A 27,850-nucleotide genomic window follows, 5' to 3' on the forward strand; every position below is an offset into this window, starting at 1 on the left:
TAACGCTGCAGGCACGTTGCTATCTTAAGTAGAATAGGTTAATAAAACTTTTTTTCGGAAGTCTCTTAACTAGATTGCAACCTGTAGATTTATATGACAAGCAGGGTATTTTCCTTTTCCTGGACAGTTAGCTCCCCTGCAATTCGTCCTTAACTGATTGTGTGTTTTCAGTTGATTAGATAGAGAAGATTACAGGTTGGAAAGTTCTTACTTCCATTTGTATAATAGATAGAGTTTCCCAAAGTATGAAGATATACCAATAGAAACATTTCAAACCCCAGAATCTAGAATGGAAAACTATATTCAATGCATGAGTATGATAAGCTGAATATGATATGATTATTGCATCTTGAACTCATCAACTTTTAGTTCACATACAGTTCTTATCATTCTGGAGGCCCTGGTTCCATCTTTTTTTCCTGACGTGTTCATGCTATAATTTTGTACTAATGTTTCGGCCTAGAAAAAAATATTTAAACGCGAAAATATCAACATTTACAGTATACACCTCTCTAGACCAGCGATCTAGGAACCTGAGGTGGTAACTCAGCATGTGATATCAAGATGTTTGTTGTGGTAACTATTTTATAAATGACAAATGGAGTTCTACTGTATGGAGTTCAATACAAACACGCATCATTGTTTTAATGATTCGATAACTGAACTGGGATAGTAAAACTTAATATGTCAAGGTGCAAGTGCAATGAAATATGCTTCATGCTAATGCTTACCATTATATGGGTTTTACCTGACAACGATAAAATGTTCCATTGATATTAGCCTTCCGCTAATTATATTTTTGAAAAGCATTGGCTATCAGCAGCATGTGCAATAGAAAAAAAAACATAAACACAATCTGACGAAAACTAACATAACATTTTATACTCACTTAAAAAACACGGACGCTTCATAACCTTGAGTATGGCCTTTTCAGCTCGATTTTCAGTTACTAGAGAAATGGGTGAAGCTAAAAACATTATCTGTACCGGAATGTTATTCCATGTTTTGAAAGCAGTATATTGTACTACGTCATTTTCGTAACTATTATGCTTACTCAAACCACCTTATCAGACAACTACCGTGGAGAAATAACTACATTGAGGTTTTATAAACGTAGGTCGATGAAGACTTTGAACAACATCATTATCATACATCGTGGAATACACCTCGTCCTTTTGCGGTATTGATCATGATTTTTGTGTGTGTTTTTTAATGTGGTTTGGCATCATCTATGTCACACATAACGCGTAACTGACGTTCTGCTGTATTCATTAGTCTAGATATATACTTAATCTTACCGGCGTTGAAGTCAATTTGTCGGAACTCATAAAGTATAGAAGATATTCCTTGTTACTTGTTGAATAACGAGTGCGAAGTACGAGTTGAAAATAGCCAAGTTTCCACCTCACGTGATGAAATATAACTGTTATTCATTACATTTTTACGTATGTATTCTAAATCTAAACTAGGTCAGTCGATACCAGTCGCTTATCTATTTTGTTTACACATGGGGACACAAATTTCAGGGGCAAATAATGTAAGATAATCTAATGCAAAACAATTTACTAAAACAATAAAAACTCAAAAAGAAAAGATGCACGTAATAATATATGTTTGGTTTGATATTTCAAAATATGGTGCTCTTGCCAAAACGATATTTTCATAGTAAATACTGTTTTCTGATTGATCAAGTGATATTTCACATATATTGTAACCATAAAACTTAAAACATGTAATAAAATCGTTCATTTAACATGAACGCCATTGAATATCTAAATGAAAATATTTCTAGTAATCGAAATCATATTTTGTTTCTGTGTAACAAGCCCAAAAGAAAACACAGAGCGCTGATATGTCATACATTGCTGTCAGGTGAAATTTCACATTAATCTTTACAATAACGACGAAGGTAAGGGCTGCTTATATACCCAGATAAACACGGGATTTAAGGTGCAATTTTCGCACCTTATTTTATCAATAATCGTCATCAAATTGGTATTGGTTTACACACTATTAACCATATACTCCCAAAAGCCCGTATGAAATAAGCACATTAGTACAAAAGCCCCCTATTCATACTAATGGAGTAAGAGGACAAAAACATCTTCATATTTAAAAAGACATCAATTCAAGAAACTAGTAATGAATAATATTTTCAATTTCTAAATGTTTTTTTTTTTCAGAAAAAATTCAAAGTAATGCCAAATGCAGAAATTGAACTGGAACAGTGGGATAAAATTTGTTTAATGGTTTAATTGAAAAAAAACCTGGAAGTATTTTTTAATATTGATGTATGTATTACATGATAGAAATAATGTGGAAATTTTGGAATTAAACATACTTTCCTAATATCTACTACAGAATCTGTACAAACATCAAACTGTTAGCCTGTTTGGTAGGTGTCGTATTATCAAGAAAACATTAATGGTTTCTTGGGCATATAACAGTCATACATATGTATGTCTATGTACATATGTGTACATGCTTTGTTAATCTTTCTTTATTAATCAATAATTCAAAGCGTTCAAATGATCACAACATATGCATTAATGTAGTTAATATGTACGCTAATAAAGATAAAGTATGTTAAAATAAATACAAATTTACATTATTTAAAAAAGGTGTTCTGGCACCAGGGTCGTTTGTCCTAGGGGCTTACGTCTCAAGGGGATTTTGTCTAGGGGGTGGAGGGTGTGTGTGTGTCCTATACTCAGTTCTGTTATTTGTACTACTGATGTAGTCCTACAATCAAACCTCAGTATTTGACTGACATTTTTTGATTATCTGGGTACATTATCCGAGATTATTCGGCTTGAATAATTCATATGGTGACATTTTAGTGAGACCAATAAAAGTCCTTGATTTCAATAGGGTCTAGTAAATTTGACAGCATTTACACTTTGAGTTATCCGGGTATAGTATTCAAGTTTATTTGGCTTAAATTAGTTGAACCCAATACAATTTTTTATTTCCAACTTGGTCTAGTTTGAGTCAGCAGGTTTTAAATGCATCTGTAGTATCTATGGCAGTCTTCATGTGTGATGTTATGTCATATAGTAACGGTACCAAATTAATGCTAGCTCACCACTGGGAGGAGATGTGTGTCATTGTTTTTCATTTCTAAACACTCAATGTCAATAGAAAACTAATACATCAAAAATATATAGAACAGAATACAGAGGTGAAAGATGGACATGGATAGGAAGATTTTAATAAAAACTTTATTCAAAGAGGATAACATAATTAGTAAAAGGATAATATTATCACATATTCCTCAAAGATTAGTAAAGCATGTTATGGTCAGTTAAATACATGTTACATAAATACTTTTTATCACTGACAGTAAAAATTATGTCGCTGGGGTTACATAATTTACACGTGCTCCATTATCATTATACCCTCATAACCTCAACAAAATAAACTTCTATTCCTTAAATAATACACACTTACTAAAATATTAGCTACCTGAACTATTACACACTATATATCACAGTCATGCGTAGATTTAAAGTATCACAGAATTGCACAACCAATAGTTGTTTTGTCACTTAAATGGTATTACAAACGTATAAACGCCAACATAGCAAAGAGTAAAAGTTACCATAATATACGCTATTATAATATTTATATAATAGAACGACGACTATTCCATTAGGATATAAAAGTTAAGTATGAGTTAAGAATCCAAAAGGTATTTGAAAGCTTTTCTCTAAAACAAAGCATTTGGTAGTTCTAGGAAATAACTACGACGGAAAACTAAATAATGGAAAAAAGAAAGAAAGACACTAAATATCACAAACTATGTACACAAAAACACGCAATAAATGTACTTACAGAAATGTGCAATCTTATAAGACTCGTTCATATGTGGATACGAAGGATAGGGATATTCTACTCGAGGGTCACAAAATATTATAGTACTCGAGGCTTTAATCCTTCATATTCACATATAAAATATTATTTTTCTATCACACCTTTATTGCAATTTTATTACTAGGATTTTCCGCCATTTTGAAATAAGTTTAAAAAAACGCGACTCCAAGTCAATTCTCCATACATGAAAATTGCGCGATATTTTCAAGGCATATTCCGTTGTTTGTATCTTTTTATAGCAAATCCTGTCCAGCCTAGTTTCCGTAAAAATGTTAAAACTGTACCGATAAAATAGTAATATTATTGAAACTGTGACGTCACGAGGCGTTATTGCATGGGTAGCCATGCAATACAGCCTCAGACAACATGGGTGTATTGCCCTAGACCAGCCAGTATTACACATGTAGGTATGAGAGAAAAAGTAAAGTACAGCATGGCCTTTGCTAAACAAAGCATATTCAAATATTGGAAATCTACAAAATATTAGTTTTCTTAAAATAGTTACTATCATGATAAAATGTATCGCCTGACAGTAATATTTAATGTATGTGCATTTTGTTTGACAAGGAAGATATTAGAACCAATCTTTTCTTTATAATGATATTTCAGGGACTTGACAGTTGTATCTGACATGGAAATTCAATAAAAGAGATATGTATGATTTTACATGGTCGACCTCATAGCTCAATTGGTAAAGCCTCCGGCCAGTGTAGGAAAGTCCTATATTAAAACCCTGGTCTGGCTGCATCATTTTTAGCTGTGTATCCAACCGGATGCGCAGCTATTGCCAGCGCAATTATCAACACAGGCCTTTGATTCCTAGGTGACTTTTACCTCTCCCTAAATACCATTTCTCTAGTTCATGGAGTTCTCAAGTTTTGCGTTTTTATTAAAATCCTTACACTGAAATCATGTTATTGATTAATGCAGTTTTTATATATATATATGATTTCCAGCATAAACCATGTTTTAAAGGGTCCCTTATATCTAGCGTAATGATACACAATGACCAACCAGGGTTCTAGGTTCTAGGTTGCGAGGTAAACACACTGTGAATGTGGCACTAAATGATATAAAACTGATATCTTAAAATACATTGAATTATAAATATATAAACTACTGTTGACATGGATCAATCAATCAATGAAATATTTTATTTAAATGTCACGCATTTTTACACATGTTGACCATTTCATGCATATATTACAAATAAAAGATAACACAAGAGGCTCAGAGGGCTTATATCCCTCACCTGCTATGTTAGGAATAGTAACATTATAGGTACAGGCTGTGTTTATTTCCTTAAAATTTCCTCTAAGGCACTCTATACCTACTGCTCAAACGAGTCGAACACAAAATTTATACAAACTCTGTTCCCCTTCTCGCAAGGATATTTCAAATTTGAAAATCATCCATTAAGAACTGTATGACTAGTAGCGATTTAAAGGATTTACCTATGCTCTGTTTACCCTATTGGGCCCCGACCCTCCTATGCTGGGGAACCATTTATTCAAATTTTTAAATAAATTTATTCAAGCTTTGTTCCCTTTACCCAAGGATATTACCGGCCATGACTAGTAGCGATTTAAAGGAAATGTTGACGGATGGACGGACGTCGCGTCATGACATAAGTTCACCGGTCATGTGAGCTAAAAATGGGCAAATGGAAGTGTTTGTTCGATATTTATCGATAATTTGATCGAAAATAAAATAAAAAGATATTTTTGTGAATCTAGCGTAACTGCCCTTTATTCTCCGACAAATTTGAACATACAAACTTTGTAAAAGTTTAAATCAATTTCCTTGTTTTAGCTATAGGAAAGGGCAACAACTTGTAATATCACATAAATATAACACAAATGTATATCATTATTATATCTGGATGCCCATCTTCAAATACTTTCAGTGCTTTGATTTTTCCTGCAATAGGGGCACGTTTCTTATATCATTATTGAAAACAGAAGAGAAATTCCAAGACAATATTAACTTATTTGATTTTGTAGTTCCAAAATATGAAAAAACATTTTCGCTGTAATTAGCGCCCCACTCCTCGAGAAAGTGGTGAAATTCAATAAACACCTCTATCACATGGATTACACGATGTTTAACTACTTGTGAGGCTTATTACACCAGCATTGTATCCCATATTACACGAAATAGGTAGACTTTTACATTGGAATTGTGACATAATAATGCGTCTTCAATGAAATAAGTTATACATATATACTGTAGTTCCCTGATAAGTGCCTCCATTTGTTACAACTTAAAGATACCTTTGGCACTTATTACAGCGAATACGGCACACTGAATCAAAGAAACATATTGTTTGCTGTTGAACTAAAATCCAAATGTATTTATTATACAGGTAATGGGACTGAAAAAGTAATTCAAAACCGTGTGGACAAAACAAATTGTCAAATTTCGAGGCGATCTGCCCCTTTATCAAGACATACAAAAACGAAGCACGATTACATAATAGTAGAACGAAACAGTAATGCGGGGACAAAGCAGGCAGATATTAAACTATATAAACACAATGGAGCGCAATTAACCCTGCGGTCGCAGCCGAAGGCCCGGATTTACACTAATGTATTCATGCTGTTTCGGCATAATCGGCTAAAAGATTTTATATAGGTATATACATCCATAACTAGCTCCATCAGTTCCATTCACCACAGATTCTGGAACATTGGCACTAACACGTGCCATCACCTCCTATGAGAACATAGGTATATGTCGGTGTTGTTGCCTCCTCGTTGACCTGTCTGGTGTCCCTCTACCTTGCTGAGGCTCTGACGCTACCTCTTTCCGAGTTCCCGAGTTCAGGGCCCTGCTAGCAACGTCACTTCCGGCATCAATCCCGGCATAGGAAGCTTAAAAACACAGAACACGGACCGTGATGAATTCCAATAAAAAATAGCACACACAACATCCATGATATCTAAACATTTTCCAGTATATAACAATCAAATTATCTAACCTTTAGTATACTAATCACTATAATAAACAACTTTCAATAGGTAATAGATATTTGATGGCCCGCCTTACTCACTCGCGTGTCAGTATACTTTACAGAGGTAGTATATGGCTTTATCAGGGCTACCACTTTCACACCCCATTCAATTCCAACATACACTATTAAACATGATAATAAACTATATTATTATATATAAATACATGAATAAATACATCAATAATAGTTGTAGACTATTACTTCAGTATATCGTAAACAACGTCCTTTACACGCATGCATACACCTAATCGAACGTCACGCATGACCGGACCGTAAGGTAATAACATATACAAAACCGCATTTACCCGCTATAGAAAACGTTACAAAATATAGGTTAATGAAATAAAAGGTAAATAAGATTAGTGACTTACCACGGTCTGCTATCCGTGCCTGATTCCCAGTAGTATAGTCATATCCGACTACAGATGGCCAAACACCCCTATCATGTCGGCGTACACTACCTGTGCCGTTTTCGATTATACGATTTGACTGGTTGGACCTAGTTGTTCGTTTATTAATTAAAGACGGACCTGGTGATTTTATATTGTTTTCAGACGAGCCTTGACAAAGCCCTCACAGGCCTGTATTAAAAACTGCAGGTCCGTCAGGATTTATACTTGAAATAATGACTTTAACCAACGGTCGAACTGGTTGTTCCGAATAAAACGGAAAACGGCCCCACCAGTGTTCCCACTTCGCTAATTTGCACGTTTGCCAGGTACATACTTACCTGTATCTGTAGTGCAGAACGAGGCTCCGTTTCCCGCGGAAATAATGAACTACCCCGGATTACATGGGTCATATATACAACTTTTTATACCTAGGATGAGGTCCTATATAGGCTTTGCCTTTTGTCTAATACATTTATCAATACAAAATCATTAATATCTTTCTCTGTAATTCCTGTATAACTTGATATTGTTTAATAAAATATTTTGAAATGAAATACCACTTATACAATATACAATAACACAACCAAATTAATATACTAAATAATTACAACACAATGCGAACGTGACAATATCTAAGACTGTAATGTAAGGATTATTTATACCTATATCATCACCTGTAATTATTTCATGTTGATTGGAGAAGGCTTCATAAATTGTAATATCTTGTGCCTAATTCCTTTGTGTTTATAAAGACAATAAAATATGTTTAAAGTCAAAGTCAAAGGATTAAAGAACTTTGTAGTGGTTCTGTCGAACGATAAAGTTACTTAGGGTATCGATATTGTTTAATGGAAGAATAAATAAAGTAATGTATTAAAACATTATCATCTTTATTCTCAGATCAGGGGAGATAACTTTATACGAGGAAAGGACTTAATACAGCGAATTGAGAATGTATATATGTATGTATACCTGCTGTTGGTGGCTGGTTACGTATTGTAGTAGTGGTAGACTTCGCTGAAGATGATCCAGGGAGATCTGTAAGTGTTACCTGAAAACTGAGTAAGAAGGTAAGTTTTAATTTATTCTTATTAATAACAGTAAAATGTCATCATATAAAATACAGTCATTCATAATCTGTTAATACAATCATTAATATTAAAGAAGTGTTAACTTTATCAAAATCATATCCGTTATCAATGTTTAAAAGCCTACTATATTTCGAAAGGGATTCGACTTTTAAGATGGGAATGTAAAACGAGATTGAGTCTCAAAAGTTATTGGCGTCAAGTTAACATTCCGCTAAACATCACAAGATTGATAATATTGTAGAGTCGCAAAAGTTACTAGCTTTCAATTAAAAATTTAGTGAATCTAAATTAAATGTTAATTTCTATAACTGGTCGTTATATGTTCCATGTCGTCATTCTAATCACCGCGGGGTGTTGACTATCACTGCGCCAGACGACAATACAGAAAAATGAATCTCTCTCCTGTTAACATAGATTACGCAGGAAAAGTTTACTTTTTTGGTGTTGGTCATCGACATCAATTTTCATAACTTTTCAGTAACTGATAATTTTTGTTTTGGAGAAGTAGTGGGCAATTAATGGCAATTTATACAAAACAGCCATTGTTCGCTCTCTATAATAACGATGAGGTAGTTGCATGGGTAGTATGGTTCATAAACTTGTGTTGTTACGACAGAAATATATTAACGACCAACCTGAACTGTGTAATGTTCACTGAATACGATGCTGCAATAGGCTGACAATCATAAGAGATGGGAGTTCTGCAGTCGACCGTGGGCATCTGTTTTTCAAACATATAGATTCCAATCTATAATGAAATACAATGTATTGTAATGGTGGACATTTTATTTTTCGAATGTTTGTAAACATTCTAATAAACACTTAAGAATTTGAACTTTAAAAAGGAAGGTATCAACTTCAGAAGTCTTGAAACAAAGCAATTAATGATAAATTCGAATTGTCTCAAGACAAATTGAGGTTTATACTTCTACATACACGTACATGTATATGATTGTACTTGATCCTTACATTAATAATTTTATTAAATTTTCATATGTAGCTGATGTTCTCAACAAATACATGAAATAAGATTTTGCAAATTTACCATGGAACTTGACGATGCGTATGATGTTTATGACACACTGTAATTATATACCAAAACGAATTGGTAAAACATAGTACTCGAACACGTGCGTGAGGTTTGAAGATTAACAAATGTTTCTCGCCAGCTTAAGGATGTATTCATCAGAGGTTTCAGTCCCGTTGACGTCTCGTTTCGACAAAGATCAAAGATTTTCAAATACAATTTATCAACATCTGTAGCAAATTACAAGTTGCAAATTTTGTCAAATTTTTTTTCTATTAGTAGTAGATTTTTTTATATACAGGAATTTTAAGAAATTGTCCATTTGGTGGCCATTTTGAAATTGTGTCTTTTTTCGCTTTGAGTAGAGCTACAGTTTTACCATTTTTTACTGAAATTGTTTTTACTCAAAACATCACTGCGCCAGCAATTTTTGCTGTATCAAGCTAATTTGTGCTATAAATCTTTACTAGGTTCGTGATAATTAAAATATTGAGCACTTATATGTGAAATGGTACGCTTTTGTTATTTTATTTTTACATTTAATTGTAATTTGAGCACTTTTAATTTTTACCCTAAAATACTGAAAAATAACAAATATTCAAATTGAGCAAAAAATAAGCACACGGACTCCCCATTGTTTTTGATTGAATTAGAAAGAACAACCCTTTCCTACTACTATATAAAGGGTTAAATTTGGCAAAAATGGCTGAAAATGGTGCATTTAGTAGCCCAAAAATAAGGGGTAGGGGTAGCATATGTTAGTATTCTGAGAAAAAATATTAGTCGTAATGATCAAAACTGGTATATTGTTAAAGGAGACTACTAGAAAATAAATTCTACAAACATCCATACATATCAAACACTTCATTAGGAAATTATGGCTTTAATCTCTTGTGCATATGGTCAAAACGGCAAAATTCCCATAAAATCCAATATTTTGTCAACTAGGTAATTTTCTTTTATGGTATGAACTCCTATTTCCAAAAATCTATATGAAAAAAAAAGTTTAATGCACGAAAATTTTGACTTCTCAGAGGAGTAACTTTAGTTTTGAAAATGACTCCTATGAACTTTGATAGGGTCATTTAGTTTATATTTTAGTGTAAACATGTAATTATAAATGTATGAACTTTCTGTATTTAGGCGGAAAACAAACCAGAATTAAGTCTTTGTTTTCCTCTAATTAATTTAAACACACAAAAACTGTACGCCCGACCTGACATAAAACGTCTGAAGTAAAATTTGCACAACATCATACATTACATCAAGATATCATGTCATTTTACTTCAGAAATGTTTTTTTAAATATATATTTAAAAAATATATTTAGGTTTTGAAAAGTAAAATCTACATACCGCTGTTTCGTTAGCGGTGTTTTGTGGTGGAAGGGTGAGGTTGCGAAAATGTTCACTAACCATTCTCATGTCTGAGCAATGTGACATGTTATTGCAGTCGTCTAATGTTCTTGAACATGTTCTGAAACATAAATCATCGCAGAAATTAATTAAATATTATTTCACAATATGTATTTTTTCTCGTTTCTCGAGATATTTTGCAGTAAGAATAGGACCAAAATGCAGGTCGAAAATTCACTCAGCAATGCTACTTTGACAGTATAATCTACGCGAATATCTTTATTTTCCTACATCTCAATTAACATTGCAATGGATGTTAAAGAGCTGATAGATTAGAAAAAATAAACCTTTTGTTTACTATAGTAGATAGATTAGGCATTATGACTATTAGTAAGAAAGGTAGGATACAGTTTGATGGCCTGTTATTAACACATGTAATACGGACCTTTAATATTGTGTATGAGATGTGAAAAGCTTACCTAACATCTGTTGTGATGCCAACACAGACCCGGTAATACAATGGCCAACAATCGTCAAAACGACATGGCCCTTGTTCTGTGTACATTGGATATCATGATGGACATCTGGTTTGATATCGAGATTAATATTAACTGAAGCGAAATGAAAATTTATGATTTTAAAAGTGTTAACATTGATATACTGAAACTAACTCAATTTTCACGGTCAAGGATGTTAAACACATTTCCCATGGCGATTTACTTAAACGTTTCACACTCTACATTATTATGAATCTTTTAATTGAATTATTTTCTCTTCGATAATTTATTTTCGTTAATTCTGATCACACGTAAAATTTAGGAAATTTATTCAAGTGCGAAAATAGGTAAAAAATAAACAAACAAACAAAAAAAATGAAAAAAGATTTTAAAGAAAGAAAAAAGATTTAAAAGAAAGAAAAAAATGTTTTAAAAAAAAGTGAATGAATGTTGTCAAATTAAAAAGGCTTAACTATAGTTAGTGTAAAGTGTTGAAATCCATGGCTGGCTTATCATTCCTTTTTTCTAACAAAAATCGATTTTGACATGATAACACGAACGATTACATAATTCTGTTAGATAAAATGCATTCCATATTTACTTCTACCTTTGCACTCATGACAAAAGTAGCCTACATGTACAAGACAGGATGTTTGCGCCGTATAAAGAGATTTTGTGAAAGATAGCTGAACATAGATTGATATTTAAGATTATATATATATATATAATACTTTAACACTACGCAATGCATAATAAAAACCATTACCAGATAGGTATTGAAAATTCTCTGTGACAATACATACTTCAAATAGAGTTTGGTTGGGTAGAAGTAATTAGTCTCTGAGACTATATTAATTTATTCATGTCGTATATCCTTCGGCAAAAATTCATGAAAACAGAAACTTATTAAAATATTATAATATAATTATTATATAAAAGTTGACAGCACCAATAATAGTTTTGAAATCTAATCATAAACAGAACCAACACATATACAACATGACAGCAAACGCGGATTACTTACAATGACGAAGATCTGTAATATACTCCATACTGATGTCCACGCCATTTTCCTCTCGGGTAGATAACAATGATTTACTACTATTTTATGTTATTGTGTTTATCCTGACGACAGAGCAGTGTTCTGAGAATACCTATATCGATTGCAGTATAACACATTTTAATCCGAAACTTCAATGGCCAAATAACAGTGTTGCCAGATAGGACGCCACGATAATGAATGAGAGGACAGCACAGCATGTGGTATTTTGAGGAAATATGTTTAGATTACCTCTTGAATCAGATAACGTAGCAGACACGTTGATATCTTAAGTAGAATAGGTTGATAAAACTTTTTTATTTTTCGGAAGTCTCCTAACTAGATTGCAACCTGTAGATTTATATGACAAGCAGTGTATTTTCCTTTCCTGGACAGTTAGCTCCCTGCATTTCGTCCTTAACTGATTGTGTGTGTTCCAGTTGATTAGATAGAGAAGATTACAGGTTTGGAAAGTTCTTACTTCCATTTGTATAATAGATAGAGTTTCCCAAAGTATGAAGATATACCAATAGAAACATTTCAACCCCAGAAATCTAGAATGGAAAACTATATTCAATGCATGAGTATGATAAGCTGATATGATATGATTATTGCATCTTGAACTCATCAACTTTTAGTACACATACAGTTCTTATCATTCCGGAGGCCCTGGTTCCATCTTTTTCCTGACGTGTTCATGCTAATTTTGTACTAATGTTTCGGCCTAGAAAAAATATTTAAACGCGAAAATATCAACATTTACAGTATACACCCTCTCTAGACCAGCGATCTAGGAACCTGAGGTGGTAACTCAGCATGTGATATCAAGATGTTTGTTGTGGTAACTATTTTATAAATGACAAATGGAGTTCTACTGTATGGAGTTCAATACAAACACGCATCATTGTTTTAATGATTCGATAACTGAACTGGGATAGTAAACTTAATAAGTCAAGGTGCAAGTGCAATGAAATAGCTTCATGCTAATGCTTACCATTATATGGGTTTTACCTGACAACGATAAAATGTTCCATTGATATTAGCCTTCCGCTAATAATATCTTTTGAAAAGCATTGGCTATCAGCATGTGCAATAGAAAAAAAACATAAACACAATCTGACGAAACTAACATAACATTTTATACTCACTTAAAACCACGGACGCTTCATAACCTTGAGTATGGCCTTTCAGCTCGATTTTCAGTTACTAAGAAATGGGTGAAGCTAAAAACTTATCTGTACCGGAATGTTATTCCATGTTTTGAAAGCAGTATATTGTACTACGTCATTTTCGTAACTATTATGCTTACTCAAACCACCTTATCAGACAACTACCGTGGAGAAATAACTACATTGAGGTTTTATAAACGTAGGTCGATGAAGACTTTGAACAACATCATTATCATACATCGTGGAATACACCTCGTCCTTTTGCGGTATTGATCATGATTTTTGTGTGTGTTTTTTAATGTGGTTTGGCATCATCTATGTCACACATAACGCGTATCTGACGTTCTGCTGTATTCATTAGTCTAAATATATACTTAATCTTACCGGCGTTGAAGTCAATTTGTCGGAACTCATAAAGTATAGAAGACATTCATTGTTACTTGATGAATAACGAGTGCGAAGTACGAGTTGAAAATAGCCAAGTTTCCACCTCACGTGATGAAATATAACTGTTATTCATTACATTTTTACGTATGTATTCTAAATCTAAACTAGGTCAGTCGATACCAGTCGCTTATCTATTTTGTTTACACATGGGGACACAAATTTCAGGGGCAAATAACGTAAGATAATCTAATGCAATTTGCTTTGCTAAAACAATAAAAACTAAAAAAGAAAAGATGCACGTAATAATATATGTTTGGTTTGATATTTCAAAATATGGTGCTCTTGCCAAAACGATATTTTCATAGTAAATACTGTTTTCTGATTGATCAATATTGAGTGAAAATATCAAAAGTGTTATTTCACATACATTGTAACCATACAACTTAAAACATGTAATAAAATTGTTAATTTAACATGAACGCCATTGAATATCTAAATGAAAATATTTCTAGCAATCGAAATCATATTTTGTTTCTGTGCAACAAGCCCAAAACAAAACACAGAGCGCTGATATGTTAAACATTGCTGTGAGGTGAATTTTCACATTAATCTTTACAATAACGACGAAGGTAAGGGCTGCTTATATACCCAGATAAACACGGGATTTAAGGTGCAATTTCGCACCTTATTTTATCAATAATCGTCATCAAATTGGTTTTGGTTTACACTATTAACCATACTCCCAAAAGCCCCGTAAGCCCCTAGGACAAAAGCCCCTTCATACTAATGGAGAAGAGGACAAAAGCATCTTCATATTTAAAAAGAAATCAATTAAAGAAACTAGTAATGAACTTATATTTTCGTTTCAAAATATTTTTTTTTTCAGATAAAATTCAAAGTAATGCCAAATGCAGAAATTGACTGGAATAGCGGGATAAAAATGGTTTAATGGTTAATTGAAAAAAAAACCTGGAAGTATTTTTAATATTTATATGATATTACATGATAGAAATAATGTGGAAATTTTGGAATTAAACATACTTTCCTAATAATCTACAGAATCTGTATACAAACATCAAACTGTTAGCCTGTTTGGTAGGTGTCGTATTATCAAGAAAACATTAATGGTTTCTTGGGCATATAACAGTCATACATATGTATGTCTATGTACATATGTGTACATGCTTTGTTAATCTTTCTTTATTAACAATAATTCAAAGCGTTCAAATGATCACAACATATGCATTAATGTAGATAATATGTAATAATAAGATAAAGTATGTTAAAATAAATACAAATTTATATTATTTAAAAAAGGTGTTCTGGCCCCAGGGTCGTTTGTCCTAGGGGCTTACGTCTCAAGGGGATTTTGTCTAGGGGGTGGAGGGTGTGTGTGTCCTATACTCAGTTCTGTTATTTGTTACTGATGTAGTACTACAATCAAACCTCAGTATTTGACTGACATTTTTGATTATCTGGGTACATTATCCGAGATTATTCGGCTTGAATAATTCATATGGTGACATTTTAGTGAGAACCAATAAAAGTCCTTGATTTCAATAGGGTCTAGTAAATTTGACGCATTAACACTTTGAGTTATCCGGGTATAGTATTCAAGTTTATTTGGCTTAAATTAGTTGAACCCAATACAAGTTATTTATTTCAACTTGGTCTAGTTTGAGTCAGCAGGTTTTAAATGCATCTGTAGTATCTATGGCAGTCTTCATGTGTGATGTTATGTCATATAGTAACGGTACCAAATTAATGCTAGCTCACCACTGGGAGGAGATGTGTGTCATTGTTTTCATTTCTAAACACTCAATGTCAATAGAAAACTATACATCAAAAATATATAGAAAAGAAACAGAGGTGAAAGATGGACATGGATAGGAAGATTTTAATAAAAACTTTATTCAAAGAGGATAACATAATTAGTAAAAGGATAATATATCACATATTCCTCAAAGATTAGTAAAGCATGTTATGGTCAGTTAAATACATGTTACATAAATACTTTTTATCACTGACAGTAAAAATTATGTCGCTGGGGTTACATAATTTACACGTGCTCCATTATCATTATACCCTCATAACCTCAACAAAATAAACTTCTATTCCTTAAATAATACACACTTACTAAAATATTAGCTACCTGAACTATTACACACTATATATCACAGTCAGCGTAGATTTAAAGTATCACAGAATGCACAACCAATAGTTGTTTTGTCACTTAAATGGTATTACAAACGTATAAACGCCAACATAGCAAAGAGTAAAAGTTACCATAATATACGCTATTATAATATTTATATAATAGAACGACTATTCCACTAGGATATAAAAGTTAAGTATGAGTTAAGAATCCAAAAGGTATTTGAAAGCTTTTCTCTAAAACAAAGCATTTGGTAGTTCCAGGAAATAACTACGAAGGAAAACTAAATAATGGAAAAAAGAAAGAAAGACACTAAATATCACAAACTATGTACACAAATACACACCATAAATATACTTACAGGAATGTGCAATCTTATAAGACTCGTTCATATGTGGATACGAAGGATAGGGATATTCTACTCGAGGGTCACAAAATATTATAATACTCGAGGCTTTAATCCTTCATATCCACATATAAAATATTACTTTTCTCTCACACCTTTATTGCAATTTTAGTACTAGGATTTTCCGCCATTTTGAAATAAGTTTAAAAAAACGCGACTCCAAGTCAATTCTCCATACATGAAAATTGCGCGATATTTTTAAGGCATATTCCGTTATGTATCTTTTTAAGCAAATCCAGCCTAGTTTCTGTAAAAATGTTAAAACTGTACCGATAAAATAGTAATATTGTTGAAACTGTGACGTCACGAGGCGTTATTGCATGGGTAGCCATGCAATACAGCCTCAGGCAACATGTGTGCATTGCCCTAGACCAGCCAGTATTACACGTGTAGGTGTGAGAGAAAAAGTAAAGCACAGCATGGCCTTTGCTAAACAAAGCATATTCAAATATTGGAAATCTACAAAATATTAGTTTCCTTAAAATAGTTACTATCATGATAAAATGTATCGCCTGACAGTAATTATTAAATGTATGTGTATTTTGTATGACAAGGAAGATATTAGAACCATTTCATTATAATGATATTTCAGGGACTTGACAGTTGTATCTGACATGGAAATTCAATAATAGAAATATGTATGAATTTACATGGTCGACCTCATAGCTCAATTGGTAAAGCCTCCGGCTAGTGTAGGAAAGTCCTAGATTATAGGCTGTATATCCTACAGGATGCGCAGCTATTGTCAGCGCAATTATCAACACAGGCCTTTGATTCCTAAGTGACTTTTACCTCTCCCTAAATACCATATCTCTAGTTCATGGAGTTCTCAAGTTTTGCGTTTTATTAAAATCTTTACACTGAAATTATATAATTGATTATTGCAGTTTATATATATATGATTTCCAATATATACCATGTTTTGAAGGGTCCCTTATATCTAGCGTAATGATACACAATGACCAACCAGGGTTCTACAATGGGTTGCTAGGTAAACACACTGTGAATGTGGCACTGAATGATATAAAACTGGTATTTTAAAATACATTGAATTATAAATATATAAACTACTGTTGACATGGATCAATCAATCAATGAAATATTTTGTTTAAGTGTCACGCATTTTTACACATGTTGCAACATTTCATGCATATATTACAAATAAAAGATAACACAAGAGGCCCAGAGGGCTTATATCCCTCACCTGGTATGTTAGGAAAAGTAACATAATAGGTACAGGCTATGTTTATTTCCTTAAGATTTCCTCTAATGCACCCTGTGCCTACTGCTCCAAAAGATCGGACACAAAATTTGTAAAACTCTGCCCCCCTTCTCCCTTGGATGTTTCCGGCCGAATTTGAATATAATCCATAGAGAACTGTATGACTAGTAGCGATTTAAACGAGTTACCCTATTGGGCCCGATCACCTATCCTGGGGAACCAGTGTCAAGATTTATTCAAACTTATTTCCCTTTCACCCAAGGATATTACCGGCGTTTAAAACAGGCCTGAAATAAAGAAAACGTTGATCAAAATGTAAATAAACAATCAAAATATAGGTACATATGTACAAGGAAATAAACATTTATGTGTATATATGTAGTAAAAATATGATATAAGATGATTGAGGTCGAACTATTGATTATAGACCGCTTTCCTTTTAACAGCCAGTGTCATGCCATTATGATCCTGTCAGATATTTCAAGGTGAAGGAAATGAAAGAACCTGATCAGAAAAAAACAATAGGTTTTTGAGGCCCACCTCGTGTATGAATGGCGAAAATTTTCTGCTAAAACTGAAAGTATAGTGCTTGTGCTATATAAGGATATATCCGGACTCATTTGTGTTAGTTTATTCCGTTTTTACACACTACAGAGTTAGCTCCCTACACGAATTAAATTTGTCTGGTTCTGTCAGTTTTTCTTTTCACAAGGAAGATAAACAAATATGGATTGCCTTAATTCTGCAGCATGTATAAGATAAACCTACCTGTTCGATTGATTGGTTGAATTTCAGGGTCTTTTCCCATTTTGCATTTGGCTCAATCTTTTTTTTTTTTTTTTTTTTAGAAATCATGGTATATATATATTTTTCATTGTACTACCTTTCTCTCACAATCTTAATCCATCCTGCTATTCTCAGCAATTTGGGAAACCATATTATAGAATATAGTTGTCTAATGTTTATAATGTTTCAAAGAATTGATATTTTAAACACATTTATTTGTTTTCAATACTTTTGTAGTGATAATAGACTGAGTCGATCATCAGTGATCAGGTAGCTCAGTCGGTAGAGCATCCATTAATAATGTTATGCTAACTTACTTTACACTCACCTTTTCATTATATCAGCAGTAGCCAATTGCAATGATGACGAACAGGACAAATGCAACAGCACCAACAACACTCCCCATAACAACGCCAGTAATTGATTCTGTGTAACAACGAATGCTAGTACAACCATCTCACGAGTACGAGGATAGCATAGCGACCCACTAACGTCTTATGAATGCACAGCAAATTATTTCTAAGCAAATAAGCAGCTCTTCTCGAAACTACGTAGAGAGGGAGTATATTTAAAGTGGTTTTAAAACACGTTAGAGATTTGACATCATCTTGAATATCTTATACTTCATTGCTTTTTGTTCAATATTAATTGCTGGTGTAGATTGCATTGTCAGCTTAAGCGTACTGATACATGCTTCAGTTGTGATTGCTTCAATTAAAATTGATTTCAATACTTACTTTTCTCTTCCTCTTTCGAAGTGTTTTCCCCAATGTGTGTATGTGTGTTGGATGTTGTTGATGGCAGTGGCGTACCTAAGATTTACGCAAAAACGAAACTATGTATGCATCAATCAATTCTAAAAAAATCATATAGATCCTTCGTACGTTTCGAAGACAATCATCTGGTCTAAGTCAGAGATACACATGCATTTAATCAAACCAAGCTGTATGTGCATTATTGTGCCTATTGTCATAGTCGTGAATCCAAAGAATCTTTAATATGTTATTTACCACCAAAAGTTACATGCACCAACATTTTAAGAATTGCAATACTTGCAGGCCAAGCCATTTATTTTACAAAGTCAAATAAGAGCTCAAAATCAATTTTGGCAGTATTGCCTAAACAGTATTATTTACTTCTAGTGCAGAGGAATGAGTACACACGGTCAAACCAAAATGCCAAGTTGTGGTGTACAATTTTTTCACATTTCAATTTTTACCGTGATATTATTAATCATGAAGAAACTTCTTCGGGTACCGGTATGTGTTCATCTAAACATACATGAAGCATGAAAGACAAGAACCATTACAGTGCATAATTTTGTATCCGTACCATTAAACGGGTTTCGCAGCTTAATTCATCAACACGTATGGTTTTCAATTGATATCCTTAAGATTTTTATTTGTTACCCATAGCTGTGGATACTGCAAGATGTTGTTTACAATGAAGGTTGGTAATTATAAGACTTGTTTATATCGCTGTCACAATAAAATAATTATTTTTCATTTAGTCACAGTAACGGACAGTAGTGTCTGTAATGATATTCAGGGTTGTCCATTTGTCTGTCAATATATGCTTATAAGACTCGTATGTAGAAAACTGAACCATACTGTCGTAGCTTTTATGATGTTTATAGTCGATATAACAACAATGCGACTCTATGTTAATATTCTCAGACACGGTAACAGTACAGTAGGTAAATCTATGACTGTACATGTTCCTCGTCATGTTTCAATACATACATTACATTTCAAACCATTATAACATCCGTGAGTTCAAGTACTTTCTAAACGTTAAGTTATCCAATCATTATAAAAGTGAAGAAACTATGTTTGAACCTTATGCCGGTTTGAACCAGACGCCGCATCACAAGTATGTTAATTATCATGTCCCGTTATGGATGATGTAAGTGTGTGTAAACCGTTTAAAATCTTATTTGTACTGTGGAGTTTTTAATATCGGCTAATTGTTTCATATCGGAAAAATCCCAGATATACGCTTCATCAGATGATCATTTTGTTTGTATGTTTCTAGAAAAATTGGCGGGGAATTCCCACAACATCTAATGGCTGTTCCATGTGTCTGTCGGTGCCAAATGATTTATCACATAAACACTAAATGGAGCAAATATTGAGCATTAGAAATAATGTTGTAAATATAAGGTGGATATATCGAAGGATTAAGTTACGTAGGGTTATCGATACATGCATTTGGTTCATGGAAGACACTTGAATCTTACAACATGCATTAAGACATAATCATCTTAACTCTCAGGTTCCAAACACCACTGACAGAGCAGATAACTTTATAGGACGAAATGACTTAATGCAGCGAAATGAGGAAATATATATATATTCTATACCTGCTGTTGGTGGCTGGTTAGGTAATGTAGTAATAGTAGACTTCGCGGAAGATGATCCAGGGAGATCTGTAAGTGTTACCTGAAAACTGAGTAAGAAGGTAAATTTCATTTATTCGTATCAATAACAGTAGAGATCATATTATATACAGCCATTCATTATCTTTGAATACAATCATCAATATTTAAAAAGGGTTAACTGCCGCTTATGAGATTACAACAATACCACTTAGAACAAATAAAATAACTATTGGCGTGATCGCCTTTCTCCTTATTCTTCTCTTTTAAAATCATTTAAGTTTCCATCGAAACACTAAGGTAACTAATAAAGTAGATTTGGTAACGAAGGTAACAACTATCAGTTTTCAGCTTAGAAAAGCGACCTGACAACAAATAAATCAAGTACATATATACAAAGATTAATGATGCTCGTTGGTAAAAAACAGTGGTGGTGGTCCATAGCCTCTGTCTCTTTAAAATATCTGATAGATGAATCGCTATTAACGTTTGAAAATCAACTCGCAAAGGACAACTCTACTTGGGTCTAAAACTGAGGTTAACACGTAAACTAATAAAGTTCGACCACATTGAAATTACTAACGAACATGAATTATGAAAGGAATGTTCAGTCAAGTCCCAGTTATCATTGTGCCAGAAGGGGATCTGGTGTTGACGAGACGAACGTCGTAGAAGGTTTTGCGAAACTGGTGATGTTGTCTCAATGACAGAATTCGGTGGCGCAGGCGCAGCGGAGATGGCGTCAGGAATGGGCGGTGGTACTGGATATGTAGTTACTGGAGGCGACGCATCAGGCGGAGATGGACGGGAGTCGAAGGTACAGGAGGTGCGACAACCTTAGTAGGTGTAGCGTAAGGGAAGTTTGGTTGATACATAGGGCCATAGTGGGTTCGTAAAGGAGATGGAAGCTCGTGAAGATTACCATGGATTGCGTGATTAGGTTCACCCGTATCATCAGTCTGACTCCAGAGGCTTACTATACTGACCGCGAATATGTCCTTGAGAGGACCGTGCGTGAACGGTCGGTTGTACAAGATAGCATTGTGACATGGGCACAGTGTATACCTTACTGCGAAACTGCGAACTAGTGAACTTTCTTAATTGGCATGATAGGTCTGAATCAACACGCACAACAAGATACTTCTCGCGAGCTTTGGTTTCATCCTTCTCGCCTCATCCTCGATATTCCAGGGGTTCCGATCACTTACGATCTCTACACCCCTGGACTATCTCATAGTAAAACTGGAGGCAACAGAACAGAACAGGTAACTTAGTCATTTGATGTACATCAAAAGAGCCGTATAACGGTACACTGTGGTTGACTCTGTGGCTTTGATGTTAGGCGTCGCTCTCTCTGCAGTCTTGAAATGAAATATTTGCTAGCTTGTGATTGGTCAAATGTTTTCCGCTGAGCTGCATTCAATTTCACTATGAGATAGTCCAGGGGTGTAGAGATCGTAAGTGATCGGAAGCCCTGGAGTATCGAGGATGTTCTCGCCTACGAGGAAAAACAAGATCGCCAACTGATACCATGCTGGAGCGAGAGCGAGAATGACCTTGAACTTTAGACTTGGCACTGGACATGTGATTATGCTCCCGGGAAAAGTCCTGACACAGAATAATTTGTCGATCGACAATAGGCAGCTACTCTCCTGTGAGTTGATCGCGCTGAGTCCATATCTCGCGTGAAGACAGACCATCTCGACGAATACGTGAGTTCATGTGAGAAACAGCAAGAGCCAATCTGACTGCGGAGATGGGGCCTCCCTCGGGTGATAACTGAAGAATTTCGAGGATTTCGAGTCCGAGTTCTTCGATAGCCCGTTCAGCGAGGGGATTCTTGTTAATATATTTTACTTGGCCTATGTCCAAACGCATGCCTGTGAGAGAATTATAGGGTCTTTTTGAAGGGCGACAATTCCTGGAGCCGAGTCTTCACGTACGGTAATGCCACCGTCACATAACGAACGCAGATCAGCGGACATCACCAGGATAGCATTACGTAGATCGTCATGTTTTTCACTCGCAATAAGTGAAGCTGCGGTAAACGATGATACTGTCTCTCTGAGAATCAAGACACATTGGTGATAACGGCGCATCACATCAGCGGCAAAATAAGACCCGATCGAAGTTGGAGGTTCGGAGCTGCTTTGCGGTTGTAGGTGTTTAGGAATTGACACCACTGACTGACAGAAATGGCACGACGATGCTACAGTTTGATTCACCTTGTCTACATAAAGAGCGTAAAAGTACCGTGTAAACAGGCGCTTGGTTTGGTACTTACACGGACGACAGAATCGAATATGGAGAGCCGTAAGAAGTCCATCAACTACGGTTCGAGGAACGACTATTCTTTCGCGAGGGGGCTGAAACGGTTGGGTGTCTCTGACAACAAGCAAACCATCAGAAGCGATGACAATGTCCTTTAGATATCGTTTGACGTCCGGGATTCTAGTAGCCTTTTTAGATGGTCGTGTGCCTTGACTCAGGTGAGAATGAACACGTCTTAGATCAGGACATTCGTGTTGAGTAGCCAGCCATGCAGCTCTGCTGGTGAATGGCATGCAGACACTCTCTTCCAATACGTCGTTCACGGAAGTAACGCGTGCAACTGAATCCTCGGTTTCAGAGATAAACTTGCAAATTTGACATGAAGAATCGGAACAGTCAACGGGATTTCTGCTAGCGAAATCGGAAGGCAGATTAGCAACACCTGCAATATGTCTCACGGTTACTGAATATCTGCTCACGACAGACAAGAACGTGGTTACCCTCGAGCTTGCTGAGAATTCGCCCCGCTTAAGCTTGTGGTAAGCCTCGACACATGGCTTACTATCCGTCAGAACCTGCGAAGGTTTAGACGACTGAATAATGTACGGTGAGAAGTGTCTGACTGCTGTAAATATCCATAATGCCTCAATCTCACAAGGCAACCATGTCACTTGGTGTTTTTTGAGTTTAGCATTAAAGAAGCCATCAAGCAGGAGTTGTCCGTCTCTGTGAATGTAGAGTGTAGCTGCGATTCCCCTGTTCTTAACAAAACCGTCGGTCACTATCCATAGTGAATCCTCTGGTTGAGGTAACGTAATCGTCCGATGATTGTTCAGGGCAGTCTGTGTGGTTCTGAAAGCCGACTATAAATCGTCCGACCAGAGACAGCTAGCCGACTATAAATCGTCCGACCAGAGACAGCCTTGTTGACCTGACCATGGAGGAATGAGGCCATCGCAGATGGTATTTGGATAAAGTTAATATTACACTTTATATTTTGAACAATATATTTAACTAGTTTAAGTGTTTATCTTCATAACGCGGGTCGTATTACGTTTCCTGTCGTCATCCTAATTACCGCGGAGTATGCCATCATTGCGCAAGACGACAAAACATCGAAATGACTCTCCACTGTTCGTGTTAACATATATTACACTGGGAAACATGCATTTGTTTGGTGTTGTAATTTCACCTTAGGTCATCAACATATATTTATTACGTTATCATTGGTTTTCACTCACATGTTGTTTTGTCTTGGAGAGGAAGTGGGCATTTAACGACAATTTGTAATCATTGATCGTTCTCTACAATAGCGATTAATCAAGTGGGGTGCAGCATTTTTTCAGAGCTTTACAAGTTTGTGCTGTTCCTGTTAGGTAAAGCCTACCACAAACTGAAAAATATTAAATTGACCAACCTGAACTGTGTAATGTTCACTGAATACGATGCTGCAATAGGCCGGCAATCATAAGATATGGGAGTTCTGCAGTCGATCGTGGACATCTTTTTTTCAAAGATATATATTCCAATCTACAATGAAATAAAATGTGTTTTCATGATGGATAATATATTGCCTAAATGTTTATAAACTTCATAATTCTCATTAACATTTAAGAATTTAAACTTTAAGGATGTTTGAAAGTCAGTGGATAAAAGTCAGAATTAACTGAAACTTATTCACAACACCAGCACATTTACTGATTTAGCAAGTTGTAGATAACAAATTCAACACCTCGTGGTATGCAGACCCATTCAAGCCATTGCACCTGTCAACGGCTACGAGTCCATTAACACAGAATTAAGGGAACTTATTCAGCAAAGGAACTGATTCTAATTGATAACTTGAAAACATGAAGTAGGCCTAGGTATTGATTAGTGATTTTACTTACTTTTACAATAAAACAAAATAAGTTGTGACACATTGATATCTTATCCAAGAATTCAGTCAATGACTGCGCAAAAACATTCTTTATGTATGACGTCATAATAATTGACGGACAATTCTTGCGGTCTATGGAAAAATAACCTTAATGATCTAACCAATTAAAAATAAGTGTAATATATGAAATTAAATTATTGACAAATGTATTCTCTCGCCAGTTAACTTTGGTAGGTTTATTGAGTCTGTAGTGGAAAAGTGTTATTAAAGATCGTACATTGCATGACCTTTCTGTATTTAAAAGTCAATGTTTCGCCTTGAATTCATGTAACAACACCTTATCTGACATCAAATGTTTAACATAAACATTGCAGACAACATTACACAATTTCTTTTACCTATTCATGCCAAAATGTCATGTGATCTTACTTTAGAAATGCAATTATTATTTTGCAGTCTTTGCTTTGAACCAGGAAGTTTTAATACGGGTGTTATATTTAGATTTATTTTGGAGATTAAAAAGCTACATACAGCTGTTTCGTTGGAGGTGTTTTGTGGTGGAAGGGTGAGGTTGCGAAAATGTTCACTAGTCATTCTCATGTCTGAGCAACGTGACATGTTATTGCAGTCGTCAAATGTACTTGAACATGTTCTGAAACATAAATAACCGCAGATAAGTAATATATATATATAATGGTACGTATGTTTTCGGATAAAAGTTGACGCAAATACCCATATTTTAGTAAATCTCAACTAATTGGACGTTGGAGAGCTGATAAAATAGAAAAAAAAAGTAAACGAAGAAATCATGACTGTCAGTAAGCGAAGACAGGTAGGATACAAATTGATGGTCTGCTAGCTAGAAACAAATGTAATGCGGACAGTTCATATTGTGTATGAAAAGTGCAAAGCTTACCTTGCATCTGTAGTGATGTTAACACAAACCCGGTAATACAATGGCCAACAATGGACAATAGGGCATGGTCCTGTTCTGTGTACTTTGGATATCATAATGGACATCTGATTTGATATGGAGATAAATATCAACTGAAGCAAAATGAAAATTTATAATATAAAAGTGCAAACAGTAATATACTGAAACTTATATAATGTTCGCGGTTAGTGATGTTAAAAACATTGTCCATGCCGATTTACTTTTACGGTCCACATTCTACATTGAAATTAATCTTGATTTTTTTTTCGCGTCGATTTTTTTTCGTAATTTTTTATCACAAGTTAAATGTACATGTATAGCACGCAAAAATTTAGTTACATCTTTATAACACTTGACAAAAAAGCTTGCATGTATAAGATATAAGGTATGCGCCGTATAAAGAAATTGTGTGAAACTTAGCTGAACATATTTTGATATTAATATTATATCTAACAATTAAAGGATTGTTAGATTGCATTTATTGGAGATATAAATGCAATCTTGGTGGCAGATAAATAGAATAGCGCCCGTTAGTTAAGTTTGCTTTAACATATTTTGATATTAATATTATATATATAAATACGTTTTATTTAAACTATGGAATGCTTTTTAATTTTGATTTTCATTTCAAAATCTCTTCATTTTTGTGGAAAGAAAAAACAAGCTTAGTTGGGTAGAAGAAATTATTCTCTGATTCCATATTGATTTATTCATAACGCCTCTCATAGTATATATCCAATGACAATCATTCATGAAAACAAATTTATTAAAATATTTATATATAAAACGTGATTGCACGTAATAATATATTGCAATTATTATTTTGAAAATTAATCATAAACAGAACCAAGACATATACAACTTCACAAAAAACGCATTATCTCGGATTACTTACAATGACGGAGATCTGGATTAAACTCCATACTAACGTGCACGCCATTTTCCTCTCTGGTAGATAACAATGATATACTGCTATTATATGTTTCCTGCTATCCTGACGTCAGACCAGTGTTCTGAGAATACCTTCATCGATTACAGTATAAAAACTCTTAATCCGAAACATCAATGACCGAATAACAGTGTTGCTAAATAGGAATATTGAAAGAGAAGACAGCATAACATGTGGTATTTGGAAGGAATAAAATATTAAAATTACCTGTTATCTTATAACGCTATAGGAATATATATATTGTAAATGGAATAGGTTTGCAATACAGAACAAGAGGCCCAGAGGGCCTGTATCGCTCACCTGGTTTGTAATGTCAAGTCATGTTCTGAATACAGGTTCCTTGTTTCTTTTCTGAAGGAATTTGAATATTTACCTCTTATTTCCCTATTGGGCCCCGACCGTCCTGCCCCCGGGGGGTCAGAGCCAAAATTTATACAAGTTCTGTTCCCCTTTCCCCAAGGATATTTGTGGCCAAATTTGGTTACAATCCATGCAGAACTCTAGGACAAGCAGCGATTTATAGGATTTACCTCTATTTCCCCTATTGGGCCCCGCCCCTCCTGCCCCCAGAGGGTCAGAGCTGAAATTTATACAAGTTCTTTCCCCTCTTCCCCAAGGATGTTTGTGGCCAAATTTGGTTACAATCCATGCAGAACTAGGACAAGTAGCGATTTATAGGATTTACCTCTATTTCCCCTATTGGGCCCACCCTTCTACCCCCGGGGGGTTCAGAGCCAAAATTTATACAAGTTCTTTCCCCCTTCCCCCAAGGATGTTTGTGGCCAAATTTGGTTACACTCCATGCAGAACTCTAGGACAAGTAGCGTTTTATAGGATTTACCTCTATTTCCCCTAGTGGGCCCCGCCCCTCCTGCCCCCATGGGGTCAAAGCCAAAATTTATACAAGTTCTTTCCTCCTTCCCCCAAGGATGTTTGTGGCCAAATTTGGACAAGGAGCGTTTTATAGGATTTACCTCTATTTCCCCTATTGGGCCCCGCCCCTCCTGCCCCCAGGGGGTCAGAGCCAA

General features: G+C 34.7%; 2 protein-coding genes across 2 annotated transcripts; both read right to left on the reverse strand.

Annotated features, from left to right (window-relative positions):
- Positions 1-7,885: 7,885 nt before the first annotated feature.
- On the reverse strand, positions 7,886-12,887 carry LOC138329183 (uncharacterized). The gene is made up of 5 exons (XM_069275990.1): positions 12,273-12,887; positions 11,231-11,362; positions 10,752-10,872; positions 9,005-9,117; positions 7,886-8,336 (listed from the first exon to the last, which is right to left on the reverse strand). Exons 2-5 carry the CDS (start codon positions 11,314-11,316, stop codon positions 8,195-8,197), a joined length of 462 nt encoding a protein of 153 aa, XP_069132091.1. The 5' UTR covers positions 11,317-11,362; positions 12,273-12,887; the 3' UTR covers positions 7,886-8,194.
- A 1,441-nt stretch (positions 12,888-14,328) lies between these two features.
- LOC138329196 (uncharacterized) lies at positions 14,329-25,587 on the reverse strand. The gene is made up of 6 exons (XM_069276010.1): positions 25,471-25,587; positions 24,478-24,590; positions 20,775-20,860; positions 19,150-19,224; positions 18,741-18,838; positions 14,329-17,913 (listed from the first exon to the last, which is right to left on the reverse strand). Exons 1-5 carry the CDS (start codon positions 25,555-25,557, stop codon positions 18,753-18,755), a joined length of 447 nt encoding a protein of 148 aa, XP_069132111.1. The 5' UTR covers positions 25,558-25,587; the 3' UTR covers positions 14,329-17,913; positions 18,741-18,752.
- Between the last annotated feature and the right edge of the window lie 2,263 nt (positions 25,588-27,850).

Source organism: Argopecten irradians, chromosome 1 (assembly GCF_041381155.1).
Source record: "Argopecten irradians isolate NY chromosome 1, Ai_NY, whole genome shotgun sequence".
NCBI classification, from domain to species: domain Eukaryota; kingdom Metazoa; phylum Mollusca; class Bivalvia; order Pectinida; family Pectinidae; genus Argopecten; species Argopecten irradians.